Source organism: Pongo pygmaeus, chromosome 10 (genome assembly GCF_028885625.2).
Source record: "Pongo pygmaeus isolate AG05252 chromosome 10, NHGRI_mPonPyg2-v2.0_pri, whole genome shotgun sequence".
Classification (NCBI taxonomy): domain Eukaryota; kingdom Metazoa; phylum Chordata; class Mammalia; order Primates; family Hominidae; genus Pongo; species Pongo pygmaeus.
The window spans coordinates 48015420-48026180 of NC_072383.2; the positions used below are offsets into that span (position 1 = coordinate 48015420).

General features: G+C 46.1%; 1 protein-coding gene across 1 annotated transcript in view; it reads right to left on the reverse strand.

The window, feature by feature from the left end:
* The window catches only part of FAM186A (family with sequence similarity 186 member A), a 70406-nt gene extending 59645 nt beyond the window's left edge, over positions 1–10761 (reverse strand). The window contains exon 1 of the mRNA XM_054445584.1: positions 10384–10761. Within this exon, the coding sequence (XP_054301559.1) occupies positions 10384–10575 (192 nt within the window). The 5' untranslated portion in view covers positions 10576–10761. The remainder of the gene's footprint in view (positions 1–10383) is intronic.

Genomic DNA, 10761 nt, shown 5'->3' on the forward strand with positions numbered 1-10761 from the left:
TAGCCAGGCATGGTGGCGGGTGCCTGTAGTCTCAGCTACTCGGGAGGCTGAGGCAGGAGAATGGCGTGAACCCGGAAGGTGGAGGTTGCAGTGAGCTGAGACTGCACCAGTGCACTCCAGCCTGGGTGACAGAGTGAGACTCTGTCTCAAAAAAACAAACAAAAAAAATGTGTATCAATCACATGAACTTAGAATGAAGCAAAAGAAGCCAGACATTAATGAATACGTATCATATGATTCCATTTATCAGGCAAAACTGACCTACAGTGTTAAAAGTCATAATAGTGGTTGTTTTGTGAGGAACCAGAGGCTTCTGTGATTCTTTGAGATAATTCTTTGAGCTTTTCACTTTTGAATTTTCATTCATATATACTCTAATTTTTTTTAAGTTAACAAAAAGAATTCAACTAGGCCCATGTGGTGGCTCACGCCTGTAATCCCAGCACTTTGGAAGGCTGAGGTGTGCAGATCACCTGAGTTTGGGAGTTTGAGACCAGCTTGGCCAACACTGTAAAACCATCTCTGCTAAAAATACAAAAATTATCCAGGCATGATGGTGTGCACCTGTAATCCCAGCTACTTGGGAGGCTGAGGCAAGAGAACAGTGTGAACCCAGTTGGGGGTAGGGGGGTTAGGGAGAGGTTGCAGTGAGCCGAGATCGTGCCACTGCACTCCAGCCTGGGCAGCAGAATGTGACTCTGTCTCAAAAAAAAAAAATTCAACTTATGATTTCATCCCAGATGGATATTGGAAAAAAACTTTCAGTTTCTTTTTCTATTCTATTTTTTTCTATTCAGCAAAACAGTTATCAACTTATCAACACAGAAGACTTCCATGATCAGACCAAATATGGGATCGGAGGAGCAGATTCTCCCCACCACCAAGCAGGGAACCATTTCTGCAATGGACATCAGTTGGGTGTCTTTTATTTCAATTCAGACACTATCTACCTAGATACAGTATCAGATCCCATAGGTCGAAGCCTCAGTCCCCAAAACTGCCCCCCACTTAGACACCAGTCACAAATCCAGGCCTCCAGAATTTCTGACCAATCAATTTCAAGTTGGGGTTCCTAAGACCCCCTCTTTTGGTTGGATTAATTTGCTGGAGCAGCTCACATAACTGGTTTATTGAAGAGATGCTAGAGCAAGGTATTGTGGAAGGGGAATGGAGCTTCTGAAGCAGCTACATTGTCTTGTTGTATACCTGGGGTTCATCATCTGGTGCCAGGAAAATTTAGGACACGAATACACACTAGGAGTTTAGGAGTGGAGGTTTAATAGGCAGAAGAAAAGAGAAAGAAAAACAGCACTCTCAATAAAGAGAGGGAGATCTTCCCAGAGGAAAAGACCGGCTGGTGGTGGATGTGCTAGATTTTATAGTGTGGCTTGAGGCGCTAGCTGGTGTCTGATTTACATAAGGCTCACAGATTGGATCAATCAGACATGACGTTTACATAGCGCATATGGAAGGCTGGTTGCTTCACCCTAATATTACTATGCAAATGAACTCTCCTTGGCCAGCACCACCTTGTCTCCTCCTTACTGTACACAAGGCTGGCAGAGAAGGAAAGATGGAATCGCCCTCTTGAACATGTCTAGTCCCTAGTTTCTGCTGGCATTCACCCCTGCAAGCTCCCAGCTTGCTGGTCTGTGTCTGCAGCTCGACTTTACACGCTGCTCTTTGTTAATGATTTGGGGCTGCTTTTCATTAAAAAGAAAAGCCTTACCAAGGACTCCCATACCCTCACTATCTGCCCAAGTGATTTCTTCTTAACTCCTATATCACTTTCATATTCTCTCTGGGCACACCACTCTCCAGGAACCTCCATGTGTTCAACTCTCTGTAAGCTCTCCAAACCCTGTCCTTTGGGTTTGTATGGAGGTTTGATTACATAGGCATGGTTGATTAAACCATTGGCCATAGATAAGCAGCTTGACCTTCAGCCGCTTTCCCCACCCCTGAAGGTTGGGGGGTGGGGTTGAAAGTCCCAACCCTCTAATCAGGGCTTTGTCTTTCTAATGACCAGTCCCATCCTGAAGCTAGCTGTCAATCATTAGCATACAAAAAGACATCATTTTGGAGATTCCGAAGATTTTAAGAATTGTTATATTTCACAATATCCCAATGGAATAACAGGGTCAAGATTTATCCTCTCAGCCGGGCACAGTGGCTCACACCTGTAATCACACACTTTGGGAGGCAGAGGCGGGAGGATCCCCTGAGGTCAGGAGTTCAAGACTAGCCTGGACAACACAGTGAAACCCCATCTCTACTAAAAATACAAAATTTAGCCACGCGTGGTGGCATGTGCCCATAATTCCAGCTACTTGGGAGGCTGAGGCAGGAGAATTGCATGAACCTGGGAGGCGGAGGTTGCGGTGAGCTGAGAATGCACCATTGCACTCAAACCTGGGCAACAAGAGCAAAACTCCGTCTCAAAAATAAATAAATAAATAAATAAAAAGATATATCCTCTCATCCTGTCAACTAAGTGACAGTTGACAGTTACCTAAAAGGATTAGTGAGAACAATTCACAGACCTCACCTAGGAAGGGGCAATAGTTTCTCCCTAGGAAAAATTAATTTCTTAAAATACAGTGCCTGGGCACAGTGGCTCATGCCTGTAATCTTAGCACTTTGGGAGGTCAAAGCAAGCAGATCACTTGAGATCAGGAGTTTGAGACCAGCCTGGCCAACATGGAGAAACCCCATTTCTACCAAAAATACAAAAATTCGCTGGGCGTGGCGCATGCCTGAGGTCCCAGCTACTCGGAAGGCCGAAGTGGGAGGATCACTTGAGCCTGGGAGGCATAGCGTAGGTTGCAGTGACCCGAGATCGCGCCACTACACTCCAGCCTGGGCAACAGCAGAGGGAGACTGTCATTAAAAAAAAGAAGAAGGAAAAAAAAATCAGGTGTAATGGCTCATGCCTGTGATCTCAGCATTTTGGGAGGCTGAGATGGGAGGAATGCTTGACTTCAAGAGTTCAAGACTAGCTTGGGCACAATAACAAGACCTTATCTCTACTAAAAATAAAAAAAATAGGCTGGGCACTGTGGCTCACTCCTGTAATCCCAGCACTTTGGGAGGCCGAGGTGGGTGGATCATCTGAGGTCGGGAGTTCGAGACCAGCCTGACCAACATGGAGAAACCCCGTCTCTACTAAAAATACAAAATTAGCCGGGCATGGTGGTGCATGCCTGTAATTCCACTACTTGGGAGGCTGAGGCAGTAGAATTGCTTGAACCTGGGAGGCGGAGGTTGCAGTGAGCTGAGATCGCGACATTGCACTCTAGCCTGGGCAACAAGAGCGAAACTCCATCTCAAAAAAAGAAACTTCCATGGGCCAGATGGTTTTGCAGGTAAATTCTACCCACCTGGCGAATTAATATACTCCTGAGATAGAAGACTGAAGCTGTATTGTTGGCCTTCCCAGATGAAAGCAAACTACTTCTGGTGTGCCTTATTGACAGATTGGAAGAAATAATCATTTGCCAGATCATAGCGGCATACCAGGAATCAGGGAATGTGTTAATTTGTTCAAGCAATGAAACCACATCTGGTACAGAAGCTGTGACTGGACTTAGTACCTAGTTAAACTTACAATAATCTGCTGTCGCTCTCCAAAATCCATCTGTATTCTTTACAGGCCAAACAGGAAAGTTGAATGAGGATATGGTTGAAGTCACCACTAAGGAATCTTTGAAGTCCTTGATGATGGCACTAGTTCTTCCAGGAATGGGATATTTGTTTTATTTTTACTGATTTCCTAGGTAGAGGTACCAGTGGCTCCTATTTGGCCTTTCCCATCATAGTAGCCCTCACTCCACAGGTAAGGGAGTCAATGTGGGGATTCTGCCAGCTGCTGAGTATGCATATTCCAATTATACATTTTGGAACTTGTGAAATAACCACAGGATGGGTTTGGGTACACACTAGGTTCACTGTGAGATGGGCCTGAGCTAAAGCTCTTTTGATTAATGGGTAGACCACAATAACATTTTGGATCTCCTGGAATTAATGTCAGCTCAGAGCCAGTGTCCAGCAGTCCCCCAAAAGGTCTGATTATTTCCTTTTTTCCAATGCACACTCTGGTACAAGGTCATAGGTCCCCTTGGGGAAGGTCAGGAGAAAAAGTAATAGTATAAAAGTAGACCCAGGGTCCTCCTTCAAGGGAACTTGAAGTCCTGTTCACTCAAGGAGCTCTGAGTCTGTCAACTGGCTCAAGTTTGGGAATTGACTGATGGACTCTGACTCGTTTTCATAATTCATGATTCAGGTAGTTATGTTCATTCGACCTAGGAATTTCCTACTTGTTCAGATTAAGTAAGAATTTAGTAGGCTTCCTATCTCTTCATTTCTGGGAACACCATGATCAATTAGCCAATGCCATAGGTCAGTACGAGTCAGACTATTTTGATTGCTGCTTTCATGCTGCTGTCCATTACAGTAATCATATCCACCTTGCCTTTGGTGGTTGGGTGCCACTACTGGGTCCCAGTTAGGTTTACAAATTCAGTGACTACAGTTCCCACTGTTAAGGTCTGAACTCTAGAGAAGAGTGATCACAGAGCTCTTCAACGATGCCGGGGCTTCCTTCACTACATTTTTTCTCATACTGTTGGTGAAAGGGCCCAGCACAATGGCTCATGTCTATAATCCCAGCATTTTGGGAGGCTGAGGCAGCCACCACCCCTGGCTAATTGTTGTATGTTTTGTAGAAACAGGGTCTCGCCATGTTGCCTAGGGTGGTCTCAAACTCCTTAGCTCAAGCAGTCCTCCCACTTTGGACTCCCAAAGTGCTAGGATTACAGCCATGAGCTACCATGCCCTACCTCCTTTTTTTTTTTTTTTTTGAGATGGAGTCTTGCCCCGTCGCCCAGGTTGAAGTATAGTGGTGTGATTGCGGCTCACTGCAACCTCCGCCTCCCATGTTCAAGCAATTTTCCTGCCTCAGCCTCCCGAGTAGCTGGGATTACAGATGCCTGCTATCATACCTGGCTGATTTTTGTATTCTTAGTAGAGACGGGGTTTCACCATGTTGGCCAGGCTGGTCTCAAACTCCTGACCTCAGGTGGTCTGATCCACCCTTGTCGGCCTCCCAAAGTGCTGGGATTACAAGCATGAGCCACCATGCCAGGCCTTATTTTATTTTTTTAATTTTATTTTTTATTTTTATATATATTTTTTGAGACAGTCTCGCTGTCACCCAGGCTGGAGTGCAGTGGCGTGATCTTGGCTCACTGCAACCGCTGCCTCCCAGGTTCAAGCAATTCTCCTGCCTCAGCCTCCCAAGTAGCTGGGACTACAGGTACCTGCCACCATGCCCGGCTAATTTTTGTATTTTTAGTGGATATGGGGTTGTACCATATTGGCCAGGCTGGTCTCAAACTCCTGACCTTGTGATCCGCCTGCCTCAGCCTCCCAAAGTGCTGGGATTACAGGCGTGAGCCACCACGCCTGGCCTATTTTATTTTTTTGAGACAGTCTCACTGTCTCCAGTCACCTAGGCTGGAGTGCAGTGGCTCGATCTTGGCTCACTGCAGCCTCTGCCTCCTAGGCAGATTCTCATGCCTCTGCCTCCCAAGTAGCTGGGATTACAGTCCTGGGCAACTGCACCTGGCCTAGTAGTTTATTTTTAAAAATGAACATTTACTACCTTTAGACTTAGCCATTCCAAGCTTAGGTATTTATTCCAGAGAAATGAAAGCATATATCTGTATAATGACTTATACATGAATGTTTATAGCAGCTTATTTGTAATAACCCAAAACCAGAAACAGCCCATGCCATGCCATGGAAAAACACTCAACAATAAAAAGGAATCAACTATTCATATATGCAAAAGTGTGGATGAATCTCAAAATAATTATGCTAAGTGAAAGACGTGAGGCAGAAGAAAGCAGATACTGTATGGCTCCACTTATATAAAATCTAAAATATGCAAACTAGTATACAGTGACAGAAGCAGATTGGTGGTTAGCTGCGGATTGAGGTGAGGGTCGGGGAACAGCATGTGGGAGGGATTATAAAGCAGAATGAAGAAACTTTTGGGGGAAATGGGCAAAATCATTATGTCGATGTGGTGAAGGTTTCACAGGTTTGTTTGTTTGTTTGTTTTGAGACGGAGTCTTGCTCTGTCGCCCAGGCAGCAGTGCAGTGGCACGATCTCGGCTCACTGCAAGCTCCGCCTTTCCGGGTTCACGCCATTCTCCTGCCTCAGCCTGCCCGAGTAGCTGGGACTACAGGCACCCTCCACCACGCCCGGCTAATTTTTTGTATTTTTAGTTGGAGACAGGCGTTTCACCGTGTTAGCCAGATGGTCTCGATCTCCTGACCTCGTAATACGCCCGCCTCGGCCCCCCAAAATGCTGGTATTACAGGCGTGAGCCACCGCGCCCGGCCGGTTTCACAGGTATTTATGTATATCAATAGTTTTTTTTTGAGACGGAGTCTCGGTCTATTCCCGGGCTGGAGTGCAATGGCGCGGTCTTGACTCACTGCAACCTCCGCCTCCTGGGTTCAAGCAATTCTACTGCCTCAGCCTCCCGAGTAGCTGGGACTACAGTCGCCTGCCACCACACTCGGCTAATTTTTTTTTTTTTTTTTTTTTGGTATTTTTAGTAGAGACGGGGTTTCACCATGTTAGCCAAAATGGTCTCTATCTCCTGAGCTCGCGATCCGCCCGCCTCAGCCTCCCAAAGTTCTGGGATTACAGGCGTGAGCCACCGCGCCCAGCCAGTATCAATCCTTGTATACTTTTTTTTTTTTTTGAGACGGAGTCTCGCTCTGTCACTCAGGCTAGATTGCAGTGGCGCAATCTTGGCTCACTGCAAGCTCCGCCTCCCGGGTTCACGCCATTCTCCTGCCTCAGCCTCCCGAGTAGGTGGGGCTGCTGGCGCCCGCCACCACGCCCGGCTAATTTTTGGATTTTTAGTAGAAACGGGGTTTCACCGTGTTAGCGAGAATGGTCTCGATCTCCTGACCTGATCCGCCCGCCTCGCCTCCAAAGTGCTGGGATTACAGGCGTGAGTCACCGCTCCCGGCTCGATACTTGCGTAGTTTTAAAATATACATTTTGGCTGGGCGCGGTGGCTCATTTCCGTAATCCTAGCACTTTGCGAGGCCGAGGCGGGCGGATCACCTGAGGTCAGGAGTTCAAGACCAGCCTGGCCAACACGGTGAACCCTTCACCTTCAACATGGTGAAACCCTGTATCTACTAAAATACAAAAATCAACCGGGCATGATGGCGGGTGCCTGTTGTCTAGTCTCAGCTGCTCGGGGGGCTGAGGCAGGAGAATTGCTTGAGCCTGGGAGGCGGAGGTTGCAGTGATCCGAGGTGGCGCCATTGCACTCCAGCCTGGGTGACAGAGCGAGACTCCATCTCAAAAAAAAAAAAAAAAAAGTGTATTTTAGGCCAGGCGTGGTGGCTCAAGCCTGTAATCTTAGCACTCTGGGAGGCTGAGGCAGGCAGATTGCTTTAGCTCAGGAGTCCAAGACCAGCCTGGGCAGCATGGTGAAACCCCGTTTATACAAAAAATACAAAAATTAGCCGGACGTGGTGGTGTGTGTGCCTGTGGTCTCAGCTACACTCTGGGAGACTGAGGTGGGAAGACAGCTTGAGCCCTGGAGGCAGAGGTTGCATACATTTTATTGTATGCTAACTGTACCTCAATAAAGCTGTTAAACGCAAACACTGTGTTATTGTTGCTAGTTGCCAGAAGTTGGAACAGGAGAAAGTCTGTGTGAAGAGTGGGAACTTATCGATATTCAGCACTCTTTTTTTCTGTGAGGCAGAGTCTTGCTCTGTCACCCAGGCTTGAGTGCATTGGCATGATCTTGGCTCACTGCAACCTCCACCTTTCGGGCTGAAGTGATTCTCTTGCCTCAGCCTCCTGAGTAGCTGGGACTACAGGCAGGAGCCACCACACCCGGCTAATTTTTTGTATTTTTAGTAGAGACGGGGTTTCACCATATTGGCCAGTTGGTCTTGAAATCCTGAGCTCAAGTGATCCACCTGCCTCTGCCTCCCAAGATGCTAGGATTACAGGCATGAGCTACCACACCTAGCTGAGCACTCTGTTTTTTCGTTTTTGTTTTTGTTTTTCTAAAGAATCTATAAAATGGGCTGGACGCGGTGGCTCACCCCTGTAATCTCAGCACTTTGGGAGGGGGGTGGATCACGAGGTCAGGAGATCAAGACCATCCTGGCTAACATGGTGAAACCCTGTCCCTACTAAAAATACAAAAACAATTAGCCAGGCGTGGTGGCCGGTGCCTGTAGTCCCAGCTACTTGGGAGGCTGAGGCAGGAGAATCGCTTGAACCCAGGAGGTGGAGGTTGCAGTGAGCCAAGATGGTGACACTGCACTCCAGCCTTGGCGAGAGAGCAAGACTCGGTCTCAAAGAAAAAAAAAATATATATATATGTATATATGTGTATATATATATGTATATATGTGTATATATGTGTATATATGTGTGTATATATATGTATATATATGTATATATGTATATACTAGTTGGGTGTGGTGGTGCATGCCTGTAATCCCAGCTACTCGGGAGGTTGAGGCAGGAGAATCACTTGAACCCAGGAGTTGGAGGTTGCAGTGAGCCAAGATCGCGCCACTGCACTCAGCCTGAACAATAGCATGATAGTCTGCCTCAAAAAAAAGAAATCTATCTATCTATCTACTTACCTATGAAGAGAGAGAGAGACAGAGGCCTTACTATGTTGCCCAGACTGGTCTCGAACTCCAGGACTCAAGCGATCCTCCTGTCTTGGCCTCCAAAGTGCTGGGATTACAGGAGTGAGCCACTGTGCCTGGCTAATACTCTTCTTTTTTTTTTTTTTTTTTTTGAGATAGACTCTCCCTCTGTCACCAGACTGGAATGTAGTGGCACAATCCATAGCTGACTGTAACCTCAAATTCCTGGTCTCAACGGACCTTCCTGAGTAGCTGGGACTGCAAGTGCATACCACCACTTCCCGGCTAATTTTTAAATTTTTTGTAGAGACAGGGTCTTGCTTTGTTGCCTGGAATGGTCTCAAACTCCTGGGCTCAAGTGAGCCTCTCACCTTGACCTCCTAAAGTGCTGGGATTACAGGCATGAGACACTGTGACCAGTTTAGCTTTCCTTAAACGTAGGAAAGAACTCCCCCTTAATCAATTTCATGAAACATGACTGATTTTTGTTTGTTTGTTTGTTTTTGAGACAGGGTCTCGCTATGTCACCCATGCTGATTGGGGTGCAGTAGTGCAAGCATGGTACTCACTGCAGTCTCCTGGGTTCAGGGGATCCTCTGGCCTCCCAAGGAGCTGGGACTACAGGCTTGAGCCAACATGCCTGGCTAATTTTTTTATTTTTAGTAGACAGGAGGTCTCCTTATGTTGGCCAAGCTGGTCTAGAACTCCTGGGCTCAAGAGATCCTCCTGCCTTGGCCTCCCAAAGCATTGGGATTACAGGCATGAGTCGCTGTGCCTGGCCTGATTTTGTTGTACTTCGAGAGAATAAAATGCAGTATAACCTTAATTGTTTGGGGGTCTATTAGATTCTTATGTATTTATTTATTTATTTTTCTACAAATATAGATGGGGTCTCACTATGTTGACCAGGCTGGTCTCTAACTCCTGGCCTCAAGGGATCCTCCCATCTCAGCCTCCCAAAATGTTGGTATTACAGGCATAAGCCACCGCACCCGGCTGACATTATGTAAACACTCTTCTTATTCTCCTTGAATTTCTTCTAATTTCTCCTTGAAGTGTACAGGGAAAATAAAAGGAGCTAGAATTCAAAGCAATCTAAATTCTATCTGGTTAATAGCTATTTGATAAAACCTCCATAGGGAACAAATGAAAATTTTTTTTTGAGACGGAGTTTCGCTCTTGTTGCCCAGGCTGGAGTGCAATGGTGCAATCTTGGCTCACTACAACCTCCACCTCCCTGGTTCAAGCAATTCTCCTACTTCAGCCTCCTGAGTAGCTAGGATTACAGGAAAGTGCAATCATGCCCAGCTAACTTTTTATATTTTTAGTAGAGACGGGGTTTCTCCATGTTGGTCAGGCTGGTCTCGAACTCCCGACCTCAGTGATCCACCCGCCTCGGCCTCCCAAAGTGTTGGGATTACAGGCGTGAGCCACCATGCCCGGCTTGATTTATTTCTTAAATGGCTTTATTAAACCTGATATAAAGAGATTAATGTCAAATTGGAGCTTGTTATATCCACAGTCGGTGTCAGGTGAAATTGTCATTTGAAGTCAAAGCTACCCTAAATACAGTCAAATATCATGAAAGTGATTTCTAAAATAAAAATGTACTTGGTCACAGAAAGTTTAAAAAGAAAATTGCAGTCTGTAAACTTCGGATTCACTACCTACCTCTCTGGCTCGATGGAGCTGTGCGCGCTCAATCCTAGAGATGATATCCTTTACTGAGAATGGGATCTCAAGGTTAGGGAGCATCAAAGGACTAAGGACATTTTGGGGCTCTCTTCTCATGATGGTGGAATCCTTGATGCATTTTTCTGATTCAGGGTCATTGTCTATCTCATTTTTCATTTTGAAAAACATTTTGAAAATGTGGGTGATTTCCTTTTATTTCTTCTTTTTCACAGAATCTACACAAATGCTAATAAAGATATCCAGTAGGAAGCTAGGAGAGGTCTTTCCTGATCCTAGAAGTTGTGGCATACTCTGCTACTAACTGGTGGCTACCATGATATTCCCATCCTGTTGATGTCACAATAGACCCATTGT